This window comes from Pieris brassicae, chromosome 5 (assembly GCF_905147105.1).
Source record: "Pieris brassicae chromosome 5, ilPieBrab1.1, whole genome shotgun sequence".
Taxonomy (NCBI): domain Eukaryota; kingdom Metazoa; phylum Arthropoda; class Insecta; order Lepidoptera; family Pieridae; genus Pieris; species Pieris brassicae.
The window spans coordinates 20,590,621-20,610,106 of NC_059669.1; the positions used below are offsets into that span (position 1 = coordinate 20,590,621).

The following is a 19,486-nucleotide window of genomic DNA, read 5'->3' on the forward strand; positions in this document are numbered from 1 at the left end:
GACAAGTAAGTAAGCCTTTTTTGCCTGACTTACGCCGTAAGGCTTGGGTTTCCTCGTTCTTTCACCGTACAAGTATGTATTAAATAGCCACATAGTAATATTGGTGCCCAGCGAAGTTCGAACGCACGACACGACCTCAAGGAGAAGCGCCTGCTTATGCAACAATGCCAATACTGCTTGCAATAATAAAACCATATTAATAGTAGATAAAATAAAAATATTGAAGTAAGCCACGACATACTTCGAGCTCCATTTGTACCAGCATTGTTCGATATATTAAGTAATATATGTTTGGAAAGTCCTGCCGCAGCTATTAGCTAGGTCATCGCCTAAATAGATCTTAAATTGTAGTTAAGAACAATCTCGCACCAGCTTCTTAATATTTGTATATTTGCAACGTTTGTGTATATAATCTGCTGTAGTTTGTTAATCATAGTATTTAAATTTTGACTGTTTGTATACTTATTCATCTAATATTATAGTTATAGGAGTTTATTGTCAGTTCTTCTCTTATATTCTACGCCCTTGATTTAAGAACTACAGTTGCAGGCAGTTCATGTACAATGAGAAAGCATTTAATATATATTTCTGATTTGACTTTCATAAGTGTACATTGTGTTACCTATAGGAATAAATGGTTTTGTTAAAAAAACAATATGTATGCTAAGCCAAGCCTCTATAGAATTGCCATTTATAAATAAACAAAACTCTGCATTGCTTTTGCGTTGCACGATTCGATTTAAAATAAATCGACCACAGAAAATTGTTTTCATTAGTCTAAAAGCACGTGCGCATTGTTTTTAAAATACGATTCTTTCGTTGTTCCTTTTGGCCTTATTTTTAGATTAAAACTTTTATGGCGTGACCCTTTACTGGTGCTCCACTGAAAGTTATCTGCGTTCGTTTCGTTATTCACATTTATTAGAGAAGTGCATACCGCAATCACCCAGAAATATTATTATACACATCTCTTTTAAATTCCGCCTAGTAAACACTAGGAAACAACTTTTCTTTGGATATTTTTTTGCTGTGTTACCTTTGAAACTTTACCAGAAATTATTTATATTTATATATGTCGGAGAATGAATACTTTAAAATTCCCGCCACTATGAAGTTAGTCGTAGAATGCGGTGTGGTATGGTAAGGTAGACTGTCAACGTTGACAATTGACAATGCCTAGTCTGTGTGATCTACCAAATGTCAGTGGCGTGACTGTTTCGTGGCAGTAAGTGAATTCTCTAGTCACTTGAGTTTCGAACGTCGCTTGCGCCGGACGTGCGCACTGCCTGTGTTATAATGTCGGACGACGGTAGTAACACCAATTTTGCAATTATTAATAGCGTTGAATCTGCGACATATATGATTGTTAAATATTTAAATAATCTACGTTTTCACAATAAAATTTTAATTGAAAAACTCGACTGTTTAATATTGTTAAAATAATTTATGGCCATGCAGTATAGCTGCATTCCTTCCGGCGTTGCATGTGTCCATGGGCGATGGTTATTACGTCTTGCCTAGTATAGTCTTAAGATAAGTATGTAACTACAACGTAGATTTGTAGAACCATGTTTATTTATTGTACCTAATGAGACATACAATTATTTAAACTTAATATTATAAATAATAAAATATATTAATCTATTTTATTCACATGAGTTTCATCGTTTTGGAAGGCACGTTTTACATTGGTCATTTATGTTACGGCTCGTCCGAATTTTATGTTCACCATCGTAAAGCTTACGTAATACATAATAAATGATGCAGATACACTTATTTAATTGGGATATACTTTTAAAGGATATATATGTGGCTTCAAGCCTTCAAAAGACAATTTTTATTCACCGTCAATTGACAGTCCTGGGAGAGATGTTATGTAAATATTTGTAACGTCTCCAAAATATGATTTATTCAAGATAAACCTTTTTTTTAAACGTCAAATTCTCCTATCAACTTCTGCTTTACCCACGGTATGTTTGAGTCACTTATCATAGATATCTGTATCTGTCTCACTGATCATTTGAGCCCGGTAATTCGGGTCAGCATTTTATGACCCACCCCTGTCATGAGACCAGAAAGCCTGTGTTAATATCACTTACTATCTATCAGTGCCTTTCAATCCGAAACAATTGTCTGATCAACAAAACCAGGACAAGTTAAGATTGGATGAAATACTCCATCACGGAGGCATTTTAATAAGCTTTATTTTGTATATGTAAAGTACTTTGATACTTACCATCTCGAGTTGCCTGAAAGACATCGCTTAGGGGTACAGGTTTAACATTTTACATGAAATGCCATTTTAAAAATGAATTATGTGCAAAACAGAAAATTGAAAATTAGAAGTTTCTTTAGGGCCCTGCTTCGTCTATTTCCTTTTTTTCAGGTTCCCTAGGATAGGGGAACAACGAGCCTACGGGACGCCCATAAAAGGCAGTCAGTGCAGCCTATGGACACTAATATTTTAATGGGTGCCTTACAAGCCTATGAATCACTACTTTACTCGTCGGAAGCTCTCCCAGAGATGACCCCTATCGGGTGTCGATTGCTCAGTTCGCTAGTTAGCAAAAGAAAATGTCTAGTGAACCAGGACCTTGAAAAACTTCCAGCCATCAAAAGGTGATGCGGACGAAATTTTGAGTTAATACGGCTCGTATGGTGATCAAACGAGGCAATAGGGATCAACTCAACTCTTCAGAACACTCTCCATAGTACACTTTGTAGTGCGTAGAGTGAGAATCAAGCCGATCAGTAATACATTGAAGATTGACAATTCGGCAAGCCCATAGCTGAATAGAATTTAAATATTCATGAAAAGGTTTTATATAAATAGAATATTTTAAAAGATGAGTTTCTATTTTCAAAATATAATTAAAATAAAACCACAGAATAAAAATCCAACATAATGCTTTATTTTACAAATACTACTACCGCCATCTATCGACAAGATACATTTAGAGTCATTATATACAGAAATTTAACATGAAATACGTTACGTAAATATAAGGCACATTTATAACATCCTAACTTAATTTTTATACATTTATGCCGTATATCATATTATGTACAGAGTAAAGCTACTTAAAACAGTACTTTTAATTAGTAGTTATGGCTAACAAACTATACAACGTCAACAATTTTGAATTTACTACAACAATTTTTCTATGAACTACAATTGTGTAATAAAAAAATTTCTAAACAAATACATAGACGTGAAAACCAAGATATTTTGTATATGATAGTCGTTTTCAACAACGTACTATAGACCTAAACTTACAGATTTGTTTTAGCGTTTGTAAAATGATATGTCAAACACTAGGCTAATATTTCACACTAACAAATAAATTCTAAACAGGACCGATACCTAGACTCGTTAAGTAATATAAGTTAGGCCATTTTGTATATATCACTGACATAACATTGCTTACGGCTTCGTTAAGAAATTGGGCTGTAAATTTTATAGCAATTTTTTTAGATATTTCAATAGAGATTTAATAGGACGACTATGTTATAGTACGTAGATGAATATTGTGTCAATCAGGTGCGAAAAGAAATAAACACGGCACATTATAATATATATAAAATACTTATTTAAATATAACTGAATTCATACATTACTGGCAGTATTAAGTATATAAATAAGATATCACAAAGAGGAATGTTTAAGATAAACCACCTAGTTCATAAAAGCAAATCAGCACGCTCTCGTCTATATCACTCAAATTGATTTTATGCTATGATGACGAGTGACAGATGAGCACAAGCAAAATATATTTTTATGAATAAAGAATGTTGTTTTTTTTATGAATTTAATAGGTATAAATAGCCAATTACTCAAACAAATTCTTAAAACACTGATATGTAGCCGTCGCTTTCTTTCACAACGTTAACACCATTTGACAGATACAGACCAGCTTAGCTGACTGGAATGTAATTCAACAATTTGAAAATAATCAAATTTGTATTCAGTTAATAAGTGTATGAAGAAATAAAATGTAATACTATAAATTGCGACTTTATTATTTACGATATAGTTTTAATAAAAATCCTTAATACGCTGTAATAACGAAATGTGTTCACTTCGTTCCAAATCACATACAAATTTCAGTTCAACTAATTTCTATAATAAATCTTCGAAACGACAAAACAAAATAAATTCTTTATAAATATAAAATTTCTGTATTCTGGACATTTATCTAGACAGATAAAATCTAATATGTAGTAGATATGTACACGTTACAACTAAGAATACGATATGCAGTCGTAAGAAAAAATATATTTAGCTTAATAGGCCTAACGGGGTCAAGCACAAAGCACAGAACAAAGTTTTAATGTCTTTATATGAATAGCAACTCGTCATAGGCCTCCGGCTACTCGCCCAGGAGTTCTGGACTGAGTCTGTCCGGGTTGAAGTTCTCCATGTTCCACATTTGTCGCGACTCACCCTCTTTACATGACTCCATCACAATTTTGTCTTTATTCCTGTTAATCGCCATGCATTTCTCACTCGAGCCGTGTTTTAGTAACTTAGTCTGTAAATCAAATGTATGGTACACATGAAGTAGTCAAATGATAACGCTTGAACAAAATTCCTATTTAATTTATTTTACATCTGTATTTACGGAACATTTAAAATTTTACACATTAAATTCCGTAACAAATTCCTAAAAACGTAATATATTTTATAGGTGAACTTCAAGTTTCGCGCATACGTTTAACCAGTGGGTCGGAAACTGAAATTTTACTATATTAAACAACATATTAACTGTGGATTAACTTACACGTAGTTGATCAAAACAACATGACAAAGTGACATTAATAACTTTACAGTAAGCTATGTATATACGTGTGTGTGTGTATGTGTTTGTGTTATATGTGACAACTCCAAACTTTCCAAAATAAGTCCTAATTCAAAAACGTAATAACATTTTCGAATTATAACGTAAAAGGTCGTCGTACTTTATTAGTTACGCCTGACAACGTTGCAATTTGTCGATGTTATATTGGCATGTTAATAAATACCCATTAACTTACGTTGGGGTCGTACAGCCATAATTGGTTGCCCTTGGCACCATGACACGGATAGAGGACAACATCATGTCCCGAATAGTCAAGGCAGGTTTCATCACGACGTATTTCACCGTTCTTCGAATACATCCAGTACTGAAAATATTTAAGACGATACCTTTAGCGCCAAAGCTTTCAAGCGAATTAGACTTTAAATTGAAAGATACATTAGAACTCCCATAAAGAAATGATATTGTTTATTAAAACTGTAATCCCGAAAGCAAGTCAAACCTCAATTGAACTGAAAGCTCATATTTAAGAAAAATGTAATGCATAAATAGAATGATATTATTTAAATGGAAGCAGAGAGTTCAAATAATTAGATACAAATACTTATAAACTAGATATTAATATTCGTAGCGGCAGTACCAAGGCAGAATACTTTATAAGTAAAGTGAGAGTATCTGAAAATGTAAGTAAAATATGTCACCCGTATTAGGGTTTATAAATTTAATACAATGTATTAAAGCTGTTTCGTTCCAAGCTCATGCATTATTATCGAATACATGTTTAAACGAAAATGAAATTATTCTTAAATATAGATAGATGAATTCCATACGATAAAATTACATGATAAAGCAAAAGCAATGTACAGTCTCGGCATTCACAAACCTGATTCCCGTATTCTCCATGACAGGGCCAGAGGTTAACGGACTTTTTCATATCTTCCGGTCCAGCGGCCGAGTCGAGGCACATATCCGAGCCGGAATTCCCGATCTAATGCCATCCAAAGTTAAAACAAACGTGCCACAACAAGCAAGCGTGCAAATATAGTTATTGTTTGAGAAAATTTAAAAATCCAAATCTCAAACAACAACTAAAAGGGTGAAAGTGGTTCACTAAATCTAAAAATGGATTAATCAAACAAGCCGGGAGGTGGAGAGAAGAGGCAACTACCCCGTAGATTTTTCACACGGATCTCAATTGTGATACCTGGTTGCCACCACCTCGATGGCATGTATGCAACATTAACACGCCTGGTTCCTCTTCAGTATCGTCAAGAACCGCGCCGTCAAGGCAGTAACGGCGGTCGAGTGCTTGAATCCACATCTAGTAATTAGCATTATAAAAACTAAAATTCATAATCGTGCAAGGTGACAAAAAATGGTACATCCAATCGTGCTATAATGCGAGTGCAGACAGATCGAAACAGCCAAAACAAAGATCAAAATGGTACTGCCGCGCGAACTCTAAGATAAGAAAGACCTGGTTTCCTCCTTGCCGATGACACGGATAAATTCCGACTGGTTTATGGTGGTCCGACTTGCGCGTCGGTGAATCCAAACAAGTCTTTTGAAAGGCGACATTACGAATCTGCACGGAAATTGTTATACAATTTTGATAGATCATCAGACATTTGACATATACACGTACATTGTCGTCTATTACTGGACAGTCATATTAATTGCAGCTCATAAATTATTTAACATCTAAAAAAACAACACATACCTCTCCATGCGCTACAGACTCGCCGGGAATAAATAGCTCGGGGTAAATGTTCTTCAAATACCACTCAAACGATTTACATCCGAGATTTTCTCGTAGCGCCAATCTGCTGCTAATGTCACCATAATCACCTTTGTCGTTACCTACTCGTTGATAATAATACTTGGCGTAGTCGTCTAGCCATACCTGTGAAACAAAGATTGAATTTTCCCAAAACTTCTAAAACTTGAACGTTGTATTAAAATTATTGAAAGTCCTTACCTCCGCCAACCTAACAGAATTCTTCTTGAGCACATTAACGCCCGTACGCCATTTATACGGCGATCGTTTTCTGAATATATGACCTACGTGCGAGCACGGAACGATTTCTAAAGTTCCGCCGCACATCCAAGTTTTGAAAGATAATTCTAAATTCTCTCCGCCCCATATATCGAAACCGCTGTCGTAGGTACCGAGTCGTTCGAAAAACTCTTTGTCAATCGCGAACAGGCCTCCTGCCATGGTCGGGGACCAGACAGGTTCTGCTGTGTGTTTGTGTCTCGATCTCTCTTTAGCGGGCACCGGGTGCCAATTGAACTGGAGATTCCAGTCGAAACCACCGACATTGACAGACGACGAGTCCCTGTAGTGATACTCCAGTGTGTTGTCGTCGATAACGTCAATTACAGGACATACCACAGTTGTCTTGTTCCGAGCAATCCTATCAAGTAAAGGCTCCAACCAACCTGAAAACGTCCACACGATTTTGATTTATACTACACAATGCAATGTGATATAACGGAGAAATTTGATCAAACCTTATTTATATTAAAAAGCAAAGGTCAGTCAGAAAAGATGAAAAAGAAAGAGTTCAGAAAAATCTAAGTTATCATAACAATTCACTGTTGAGATGAAACCTATTAACAATTAATCATATTAATCACAAAACTACATACCTTCTGTACATTCACAATGACTGTCCAGATAAGTAAGTACTGGCGCAGTAACGTATCTAGCGCCGAGCAGTCTCGCGCGAATTAAACCCTCCCGTCTCGTCGCTCGCACTATACGCACTTTGGGTAATGATGACATATAGTCATCCAGTTGTTGCATTAGGTGTGCTGTAAAATATAAAACATGACTTCACTCATTTAAGAGTCCGGCTTTATCGTCCATCATCCAATAAAACCAACAGAGGCGGTAATGTTCCAGAAACATTTGTGACTTTCCGACTTTGAGGAAATATTTTACCTCCAACATCAAAGCATACTTTTGTACGTTTTGAAATGTCCCAATGGTATATCAAAGGCATGAATTTAATAAAGAGTTCTTAACAATATAAGAACTTTTTCATTAAATTGAAAATTCCATCAAAGTAAAAACGCCCTCATGATCCTCAATCAAATCAAAAAGATGACTTACAAGTTACATATTGGAATTATACTGCAGTGAATTTAATTTGTTCCTTTACTTCAGCGAATGTGTTATACACAAAGTTTTTATATTTTAATATTTGCAGATCAACTAAAATTGCAGCTTATTTTCTAATAATACACGATGAACATAACTAACTTACTTTAAATCTAAATTTTTGTCGCTAAGTGAATATAATTCAATTTAAATGTGAATACTAACGCATATCGGAGAAATCGTCTACGAGTACTATCTCCTTTATTAAGTGCGGAGGCGAGCGATCGATGACTGAATGCACGGTCCTTAGAAGTACGGACCAGGCTTCGTTGTGGAAGCATATCACTACAGACGTCTGCGGCAGGTCCTCTAGATAACGACCCGATTGCTTACACCTGTGGGAAATTGCATTTATTAGCAGCTTGAATTTTAAAATTCAAATGTAACTTTATGTTCGAAGTTTAAATTGTGGGTGGAAATAAATTCTAGAATTGTATTAGGAATGGGTGGTTGTCAATTGTCAATCCCACAGATTCAGAGTAGATATTAAACTTAACTTTAATTATCTATGAGATTTATATAAAATTATTTAATCTTGCTAATTTTAGATTGATTGTTATTTGGTAAGTTCAGCTCTCATCCCTGAGGTAGTACGGTCGATCCGCCACTGTGGATCAATGTAGTATCTGTCTATGTGCGCATTTAACATTCGTTTGAACGGTGAAGAAAATCGTGAGGCAACCAGCTTGCTTTAGACCCAACAAGTCGACAGCATGTGTCAAACACAGGAAGCCTACCTAGATCACCTACTTACTACTAGATTTAAAAATTACTAATGAAACAGTAATTAAGAAGAAGGTTTAGAGAAGAGTTCTTTTGAGTTCTTCTAAGAAGGTTTCTTTTGAATAGTTAATTTTACCTTTAACTTAAAAAGAACACTGCCTGATGAAATGTCGATAATTAAAATCGGCATACAACCCAATCAGCAACTCGTTGTTCACAGTTAAATCCGGTTCATTGATATAAACAAACCTTTCCATTATATAAATTACATCCCTCTAAAAATCGACAAAGACATTCATATTCATTTTACGACACATCCACTGAAATCTATCAACCCACACTATTTTTGATGAAATTCCATCCACAATCCTCCTATTACCCACATATCAAGAGGACTTACCACTCATCCCTCGGGTCGGGTAGTTTCCGCCTAATCGATATCAGGTCACTCACGTACTGATTGAACGCATTCTTTTTCCACCCTTCGGAGACCGCAGTTTTCGCCTCTTCGCTCATATTCTTAGGTAATACAACTGGTTTCCCGAGCTCGCCGGGTGCATTATCCGACCCTGGCGCGGCAATCACGCCTAACCCTTCGAATTAAATTTTAAGAATTAATAAAAATATAAGCTTTGTGAATGTTATATCAGGTTTACATAAGGACAAAACATTAAACTACGTTCTTGAATTTGAAAAATTACTGTTATTTCACCGTAAATTCACTGCCTGACGGGGTTTTGTCTTCAATTATAAAAAAATATATATTTTTATTACAGTAAGGTTTTATTAAGCTTCTTAATCCATTATTTATATAAACCGCAATTTGCAGAATGAACGTTTCAGTTAAAACAGTGCACTTAGACTCATTTAGTTTTTATGAGCGTGGGGTTCTTTATTCAAGCAAGATTGTTATATATACGTTGGTAACACTGAAAATGTTTAAAACTAGCCAGTAAGAAACATTGCTAATGAAAACTTTTTTGAATTTCAATTTTAGAACTCTTTGGTTACACTAATGCTGTATATTGCATTCATTTGTCATTTGTTTTTGTGAATTCGCGGCAAGTCTAAAACTTACACGTGTAAATTAACCTATCGCGAGAAAATGTTCGGTCAATGACTTTCGTTATAGGCTTACTCCACAAAAAAGCTATGGTGGGCTGCGATTATCAATTCTTAATTAAGTGCCCCATCACGTGCCACTATTTACAATTGCTTGATGATCTGCGTCCTTTAACAGCGACTACCGAAGATAACATCAGTGCTGTGCGACGCATGATAGAGGAAGATAAGAGAGTGACCTATCCAGCAGATGCGGGCCAGGCTAGGCATTGGTATGAGTCAAGTTCAAAAAATTTAACACGAACATTTAGGCGTCAGGCAGCTTTGTACTAGATGGATTAACCATACTTTAACCGACGACCAAAAACACCTTCGCATTGACTGGTGAATATTTGACTATGGCAGGTGTTGAGATAATGAGTCATCCGCCATACAGTCCTGACCTGGCGCCCTGCGACTTTCAATTCATTCCCAAGAACTAACTATATAATTATGAGCCCTGAAGATGCGGTGAAAGCGTACGAAAATGGCATAGAAGAGACTCCTAAGAAAGAATGAGCCCACTGCTTTTCTCAGTGGTTCCATAGAATGCGACGATGTGTAGAGAGGAACAGATATTACTTCGAAAAATAATAAAAGTATTGGCAATATTCTACATTAAACCGCTTTTCGTTTTCTAAACATTTTCAGTGTTACCTAGGTATATATATATTACATAGTTTATACGAGAACGCGACTTTGACAACGAATTAATTAACGATAACTACCCTTCCGGAGTTTAAACATTAAAATGAAAAATGTTTTAAAGTGGCTAAATAAACTTTCAATAACAAAAATATATTTTTATAGGTTTACCTTCATTTAGAAAATACATGTACAATATGTGTTATCTAAATATTGTCTTAATAAATGTGTATAACATGTATTTTTGCACTTCTTGCCTATCTTATGTAATTTAATACATTTTTATTAATTTTTCTTTACTCGCAGTGTATATATGTATAGCGATAAGGCCGCCAGTTGCCCTCCGTTTGAATTAATTATGTAAATTTTTTTATTTTAATGTAACGAAGTGTTAATAAATACTGAAGATTGGTGAATGCAGTTCAAACAACATGGCTATTAAGTTAAACTGTTAAGTCTCATGTGACTAGGTATATAATTTGCGACCAAACGTCAATAAATCTAAAATAATCTTTACCGTAATAAGGTACTCTTAAATGTCTACGCAACATCGAAATCGATCGAAACTCAATGCTATTTCAGTTATTAAAGTGCTTCTAATCGTCGCATAGACGTGAAAGTAAATAGCTCGGATGTTGTAATTCAACTGATATGTATGAACGGCGCGCTTGTATTAATATATACATCCCTTCAATGCATGGGAACTGAGCTATAATATTCAATGAAACTATTAGGTATAATGCTAATACTGACATTTAGTCAAATGAAATGTTTATATATGATTTCTAATGTTTTATCTCACAAAACTACAATTTTAAACAGCTAACTGTAGATGATGCTCTTTTGTTTTCTGTGCATTCAGAACTGAATTAAGGTGCACTGTGTGGATGATAAAACAAATTATTTATTTGATTAGATGTACAACAGTGGTTAAGAGTGATTAAATAATAACAAAGTCTTATGGTAAGGGCGGTTAAAGAATCAGTTGAGTTCCAAACCGCCGTGGACACACCAAAATCGAGATGTTACGTTATACTTACTTCACAGAAGATTTAAAAAAAAGAAGGCCTAAAAGGAGATCTTTATGGATTATTTGTTACTCCTATTAATGAGTTAAAGAAGGATCAAGAAAAGTACTTAAATTATTTTCGAATGACGGTATCTAGTTATTTAGAACTTTTAAGAAAAACAGAAACTTCGACGAAACGACGGGCGCGGGTGAATACCGCCTCGTGAGTCCTTAGCGTTAAAATCCCACCATTAATTGACTTAACGTGTTGTTAATTGATTAAATGTGACTTACTAATGACGATTTAGGTTTGAATTACTTTTATTTATAATCCTTAATATACAGTTTATTTGATAATCCGCACAGAGCTCCTAATTTTCTCTATTCGCATTAGTACATATAAATATAAATACAAATATATTTCAAATTGCATCTAATTATGATAAAATACACCTGGAGATCTTAATATTGACATTTAGTCGCGAATTGAAAGAGTTCTATGTTTCTAGTTTAGGTGTTAGGCTCGAAACAAAATCAAATTATCCGAAGGGCGGTTATCGAGATATACCAAAATAATCTTTATAACATAAAAACGAAAGCATAAAGTCAATGTGCGTAAAATATTGTATTAGTTCAATAACAATGAGATATTATATTCATCCAATATATGATTCTACATATACATATTCATTATATATTACACAATAGAACGGACTGCACCCGCGCTGGTATTCTTTAAATGTTAATATAAAGAGCAATCTCGACTTTAACATTGAAAATTTTCTATCGATCCCAAGCGCCTTCACAGTTTGTAAGAAATGAATTAAATTCGGGTAGAAGAAATCAATACTGGACAGTAAGTAATAACTATTTTTATCACTATAGGATCCAAATACCAGCACTGGTAGAGTCATAAAATAGCCAATTCCAATTGTTTAGATGCTATGTACAATTGTGAAGGAAAATGTTACTTATTTAGTAAATGTTTAATTAATAAAAATACAAACGAAACATGCATTACCTTCGATGCCTGCGATGCGACCGATCCAATCAACCCGAGTTCGTGCTGTGATGGATAAATATAAGTTATCATGCAATATCACTATACAACTACCATTTTGCACTTAACATAATACAATTAATTTATTCAAAATAAATTGAGATCAATATCTTAATGTAAATATCATAAAATCACAAAAGTAATCCGCAACGACTGGCCCGATAATATTTTATAAATTTGGAACAGAAAAGAATTTCTATTCATAAAATTAGAATAATTATTTTGTTATTACTAAAATTAATTAAAAAAAGACTTTGAACTTTTCAAAGACTTTTTTAGTTAAGTGCAAATAGGTATACTGGTTTATGCATACAAATAAATTTACAAAGGCTTCTTATCACAATTTTATATGCGATAATACACAAACTAGCCCAGCACCATGTATAAAGCTCGCGTAACGTTACAATAATTTTATTATCAAAGCTGTATTTTATTAGTATGTCTACATTATTAGGCCTCAATCAAAAAGTGTCTTGTCGCGTTTATCTTTAAAGACACAAGTTAAAACGACAAGAGATTCAATATCTATTTGAGGTTTCAGGCGTTTAACAATGTGACTATTTCAAAACGCAAAACTTCATCGGATGGAGTGGACATCTTGAAACTTTCAACCCATAAACATACATATAGGCTAACAATTTAAGCATTTACATAAAATATAATTTGTGTTTTACTAATGCAATCCGTAATTGCGGTCGTGATCAAAACAATGGCATGCAAAGTGGCTAAAGCGTCTAATGATCGTATTAGAATCTAAACTCCTAACTAAGAATACAAAAGGGGCTCTCGAATGGAGCCATTATTTACAAGGGTCATAAAATCCCAACAGGCGATGGAGCGTAACGGGAAAACGTGGCATATAAATTTTAAAATAATTGCATATTTTATTACGGAAAACTCACAGCGAACCACTACGAGGCTGCCACAGTTTTATATCCACATGGGCGAATTCACTTCGATAACGAAATGAAAAAAAGAAACATTATTTTCATCGATTTTAATGTGGTTTTCTTGTTCAGGCGTAGCTCGTAAAATCGGAGAGAACGATTATTGGATTTTAAACTGTGTGTATAGTTTAAGCATGCAACGTCTTAATGCCAAAGCGCATGCAATTTGTATACTAAAAACGTACCATCAGACAGATTATTTCCATATGATTCACTTTTTCTCTTAGTGGCTGTCGGCTTCGCCATTTTTAACGGCTTGGCCTCAGCATCCTCGTACTCGATGGGCGCAGCGCCAATAGCATTCCTCGTGGCTCCATTCGTTGTCAACAGCGCTACCATGAACCACAGCGCTGTCAGTATTAACACAGCCTTCAGGATCAGCGTCCTTCTCCGTAAGAAAAACGTGCTGTACTTCATCGTCAATGAATTTCCACTTTCTATATTAATTTCTATCTAGGAATACTTTTTGTAGATTTTGAGCAATATTTTTTACTATCTATAATCACATATAGGTGACTAGCATAATGAGATATGTCCAATGATGATTCTCCGATATGATACAAGATATGATGAGTTCAGGGCTTAATATACTTTACATGACTTTGGCTTTTAAAACTAAACTAAGGCTATATTTTTGCTAATAAAAGTTTCTTCCTAGTTCTCAAATTCATCTCTGGCCATTCCTTCGTCTAACGTAGTCCATTTTAGCTTTCATCAAATCTGTAACAACAATAGAACGTAAGCACACCAAAGTGAAAATAAAATACCTATATTTTTTAATTGCGCTGTCAACAAGATTACGCTATAAAAAGAATTCGAACAGACTATAATAAGACTCCCACCAACGCCAAGGGTAGATAATGAACATATGAAGCTATCCATGTTTGTATAGTCACCGATTTTTCGTCAAATTCCCGCCCCCGGGCATATCAGTTAATTGGGTGCTTGTGATGATGAAAACTGGACCATTATACACGACAATACAGACCATATTCGCGTGAAGTATACATTTTCATAGGTAGGTATTAAAACGGCTAAAATTTGAAATTTCTGATAGCATCTGATTGCATCGATGCAGCAATCTTACGCTTTTTGAACACAAAATGCAGAATGATACCAACATTACTATATTGTATTGCAAAACGAAATAATATCCTGCAATGCTTGCTTGTTTTTTCCATATAAAACAGTATTTCCCACACATTTGATTGAATCGAAAATTTATTAAAATTATTTGGAAGTAGTTTTTTTAATTACATGTTTTACGTAATGTGTATCTATCTAATTATATCTAATTTACTAGTAATTTCTTTCTAAAAAGGAAAAATATGATAGGCATCATTTATGTTTCTTTACTTTAAGGATAATTTTTTTTAAATTAAAAATATGTATGTCGAATAAGAATTTAAGTAAGGCTAACGTGGAGCATGGCAAGAGGTTGGGTTGATTTTCTAGCAATGATATAAAACGGACAATTTGATCAAACTTACACTTTGTTTATGGGACCTTGTTGTAATCTGTAACAAAGAAAAACAGCGTTAAAAATATAATTATCAGCTATTATTATGAATAATTTGGCCCAGGTATTCGTAACAAAATGAAATATTTCATTATAATAATAATTTATTCCAATTAGATAACACTAAACCTTTTCAGATAGTAAGTAATGATTGCTTTTTTAGTATTAAGAATCCAAAAGACCGATTTGTATATGTTTAGATCGATAGTTAAAAGAAATGCGGATTGTACAAAAAATAATTAAATAAAATTTATATCTTCATACTTCAAGGCGCTTAATATTACAAGGTTCCAACCTACGAGTGTTCGAACATTTAATTAAAATCAGCTATCATTAAACATAAAAAAGCCTTTGCATATTTTTAAAGCATCTTTCTCCAGTCCAAAACCGCAAGCCGTTTTAATTACCGAAGAAAACTGCTTTATAAGCAAAATTCGACAGGTGGACCAGACCTCCTCGAATAATTGCTTTATGCCTTTAATAAATTAGAATTTTATTAAAAATAACCTGATATTGGAAAGTAAGGTTAGCGTCGAAATTAAAAGGCGCTTCCTACCTTCTTTAATTAATTAAAAATAACTGTTGATGTCATTAACTGTTTAATAATAACAAGCGGATGTTTTTACGTATTTTAAGTAAAAACCCTAATTATTATCGCTAAATATAGTGGACATTTAGCGATGATAATTTGTTTGTCACTCAGTTTACGCTTCACTAAAACAGATGCTAAGTTGCCAAAACCTTACAACACTTTCATTCGCTACACGTAATCAGTCTACTTAACACTATCGAAAGTTGTTATCAAACAAAGTATATTTACAGCATATTTAAAATGAAACGGTACGCCGAAAAGTTTAGCAATTTTTTTTATGAAAATGTCCTTATTTGTATGCCGCTCACAATTTCGTGAAACCACCCTTTTGATATCAAAGTTTTACCACAAAAAATTACGTTCCACCTCTGAATTAGGATACTTCATTTAAAAATCTACCGCAGCCGCTAATATAAAACAAAACTTCGGGTCTCTTGGTATTATTGTGTACTGTAAATATAACAGTACTGAGAATTAAACTTTTCTTTATTACAGTTTGTAATGGATGCTGCAATGCTCTTGCCAACATATCTTAAGATTATGTACAGTAACAATACCTGTGTTACAAATAAAAAATAATACATTGCGATTCATTCCAAGTGGCTGAACTCTCGCATGAGTCAGTACGAAGCTACAAGAAGAAGCTTTCATAATATCGGCCTTGCATATTTTCTAATTGAACGCCTACGCGTGCTGATCATGACCTTCGCTGTTCGATTTTATGCTGACTTCACTTAGAGGACTACGAGGTTACTATTGGCGTAACAATATCAAACGTCACACAAGTTCACCAGTACACTTTGCATTTAACAACTGGATAACGTAAGTCACGTATTTTATTCAATAATTAACAGTTGTAATATAGAATACTGTAGCCTTATAATCTTTAAATAAAATGGTATTTCAATTTAATGAACGCAATACTTTTTAGTTATTTCTATAGTTCCAAAGTTCTTAAATACCAAAGAGATTGTAGAAACCTCTTACGTGTTATCTTTAGTTTCTTTTCACAAGAATTTCGCTCCTACGAGAGCATCTTTTTATAGTAGTTTTCTGCATTTATTATCCACGAGGGTACCTCCATATTCCTGCTTTTATCGTCTTGATTCGAAAAGGTAAAAATAATATCCGTTTGATTAGTCGTTAACTTTTAATCACCAATTAGTCATAATAGTAAAAAATTTAATTACAAAAAATACATCTACAGTCTTCACGACCGTCATTATAAATTGTTTAAGTTCCGTGACCCTGAACATACGTCAGGCACATTCCTGTATCTATTAAAAATATGGGTAATGATCAGCCTTAGTGCTTAACAAATTCATACGATAAATATTTCGTCGGGAAAGGACAAAGACAATTTCTGAAAGAATATTTCTGAAAATTTAACATGTTCGGTTATTATTATTTATCTTGTCTAGTAGCGAAATCTCAACAAATATTCTAGTATTATATACAAAAGCAAATCCTGTATAATATGTCACATGACCTTATTATATGGAACGTTTCCGAGAAACTGGAATATGACAACGATCATGAACGACACGAAAATGGAATATGGACTTTCAGAAATCGATAAATTATTTTAAGTAATTTCAATCTTGAAAACATAGATGACACGAAGAGTTAACAAGTTTGTTATAAAAAAATGCGTAGCAGACAACCATTAATGTATATCGAATGTTTATTAGGAACTAGGATAAAAATACAAGATGAAATCTTTTGAATTCCAAACTACAAAAGCTAAACGCTATCCTTGCTATAGTTTGCGAATCTGCGAATCTGAACAATGAACTCCAGCGAACCGGCACAGTAGTTCCTTCTCATACAGATATTAATAATAATTATGAATATAGACAAATACTCAATTTTAATTTTAAATTAGTAAATGTATATTTACATTAATTTACAACAAATCTAACATCAATTTTAAACACATTAAACATTTCAATCCATTGCGTTTTACCTACTATAGTGTCGGTATTAAAGCCATCAAATGAAGGTACTAAAGTAATTAAGTTTAATATAAGGGATATTTAAACTTGAGGCTCAACATTAATACGGCCTAATGGTGTTCATTTATTTTGTCGCTCCGAAGGGACGTTCAGTAAATGCTGGGATTTGTGTTACCTATTCTATTAGTTGGACTCATTCCTACGTACACCCCAATGTAAACAGTATTTTAACTGTTTAAGTGGAACAAGTGTTAAAGCCTATTAAATCGCGTGTAATTTATTATTGTACCTTATTCTCAATTTTTTGTTGAGCTGATCAGCGATGTACCAGTCGCAGCCAACTAGCTTAATTAGCCGTTCAATTAAGGGCCTAGCCTTTTAACTAGACGGCGCCGTTTTACTAACGGCCTGAAAGGTATAGCATAGCGTTTGTTACAATATTTAATAAACTGGCTGGCTAATGCTTAGGCCATTTGAACGATATAGTCATTATTTGGTAGAATTAAAAAAAGTTCAAACATATGACATAAAAAAATTCATTTAAAATTAAATTGCTTATGTTTAATTCACATTATTTTTGTCACTACACTCTTCCATTGTACTTGTTGTTTTTGTACTTTGGAAAACACCATCAAAGTTGTGGTTAGTAACGCCATATTGACAGTTTGAAGAGTTTCGTTTCGAGTTTGAGAGTGGAAGAAAGGGGAATTAAATTTCAATTAACAGACAACAGGCTAGGCAAGTTATGAAACGTCATCGGCCAAGTCATTTGCCTAGCTGTTTGATCAACTGGCTGAACATCTTTCAGGGCGCTAGTTAAACGGCGCTGTTTAGTTAAACGGCTAGACTGTTAATTGAATGGTTTATTAAGCTAGTAGCTGGTAGGCGACATACCCATCACTGGTAAAACGCCTAATTCAAACAAATATCAACGAATGAAATATAAATAACCATAAATATTTAAGACGATGTAACTGAACGTAATCGTTGCAGAAATAAATGTATAATATCAAGAAAAAGCCACCAGAATAGAAAAGGAAAAACGTCAGCACGTTTCGTTAAATTTATAACTTATTGCTATTGATAACTTAAAAATCTTTAGATACATTTTCAAAATGAATGAAAAATAAAAAAAAAACAATCACCAAGAGACGGGTGCTTAGCTACTTTGGCCATATTGCCAGAAGAAAACCGAAAGTGTTGACAAACTGTGAGGAGTGATAACAGGAGTCGTCGAGGTCTATCGTTGGTCTGGCAACTATGGGTCTCAAAGTCCCTAAAGCGTTGTGACAAGCTGATGATAGAGTGGTGTAGAGGCAACAAGTCGAGGTATTCGTTAGGGTTTTTCGAGACAGGCACGACCTTCAGTAAGAAGAAAAAAACAAAATGCTTGTATAGTCTACCATTCTATAAACGTCGATAAAACTTGTAATAATATTATTACTTCGTATTAAATTCTATATACACATCTTTTTATAGCTCGCACATCCGAGAATTGCAGAAGCCTGCAGCGAGTTCAATGCCCTAACACTAATGACATTTGCAAGTATTAATGCCATACACGTCTACTTGTAATCCATTTTATTTGTCTGTTAATCCACTTAGTTGTTGCAGTCCAGTTAATTCTGCAAAGAAAACTACAAAAGATTTTAAGTTTAATCTTATCTTTGCGCAATCTTCACTATGTACAAAATATTATTGTGTCAGAATATATTTTATATTCTTTATAGGAAATACAAAAGATGTTTTTAATATAAAAATAGTAAACATGAGTCAATTTTCTAATTAACACCATAATTATGGGTTGATCTATAGTGTTACATGTTTGTGTACATTACCATCAGAATGATGAATTTTAAATAGAAAAGTCCTACATTTCGACATTAATTGTCCCGAGTTGTGTTATTTAAGAGTATTTATTTATAACCTTATTTCGTTTGTTTTATTGATTTGTTTCGTTATTAATATTTACA

General features: G+C 33.8%; 1 protein-coding gene across 7 annotated transcripts in view; it reads right to left on the reverse strand.

The window, feature by feature from the left end:
- Window positions 1-2,890: 2,890 nt before the first annotated feature.
- Window positions 2,891-19,486, reverse strand: part of LOC123709348 (putative polypeptide N-acetylgalactosaminyltransferase 9) — a 154,610-nt gene continuing 138,014 nt past the window's right edge. For 3 of the 7 annotated variants that reach the window (XM_045660606.1, XM_045660607.1, XM_045660605.1), the window contains 11 exons: window positions 14,938-14,964; window positions 13,633-14,167; window positions 12,462-12,506; window positions 9,086-9,278; window positions 8,128-8,297; window positions 7,449-7,613; window positions 6,775-7,238; window positions 6,517-6,699; window positions 6,001-6,117; window positions 5,035-5,163; window positions 2,891-4,532 (listed from right to left, as the gene is read on the reverse strand). In XM_045660606.1, coding sequence (XP_045516562.1) covers window positions 4,371-4,532; window positions 5,035-5,163; window positions 6,001-6,117; window positions 6,517-6,699; window positions 6,775-7,238; window positions 7,449-7,613; window positions 8,128-8,297; window positions 9,086-9,278; window positions 12,462-12,506; window positions 13,633-13,864 — 1,860 coding nt within the window. In that variant the 5' untranslated portion in view covers window positions 13,865-14,167; window positions 14,938-14,964 and the 3' untranslated portion in view covers window positions 2,891-4,370. Of the gene's footprint in view, window positions 4,533-5,034; window positions 5,164-5,679; window positions 5,785-6,000; window positions 6,118-6,273; window positions 6,382-6,516; window positions 6,700-6,774; window positions 7,239-7,448; window positions 7,614-8,127; window positions 8,298-9,085; window positions 9,279-12,461; window positions 12,507-13,402; window positions 13,585-13,632; window positions 14,168-14,937; window positions 14,965-19,486 lie in introns of those variants that run through there. The other 4 variants (XM_045660610.1, XM_045660608.1, XM_045660611.1 and 1 more) reach the window with 4 other exon arrangements.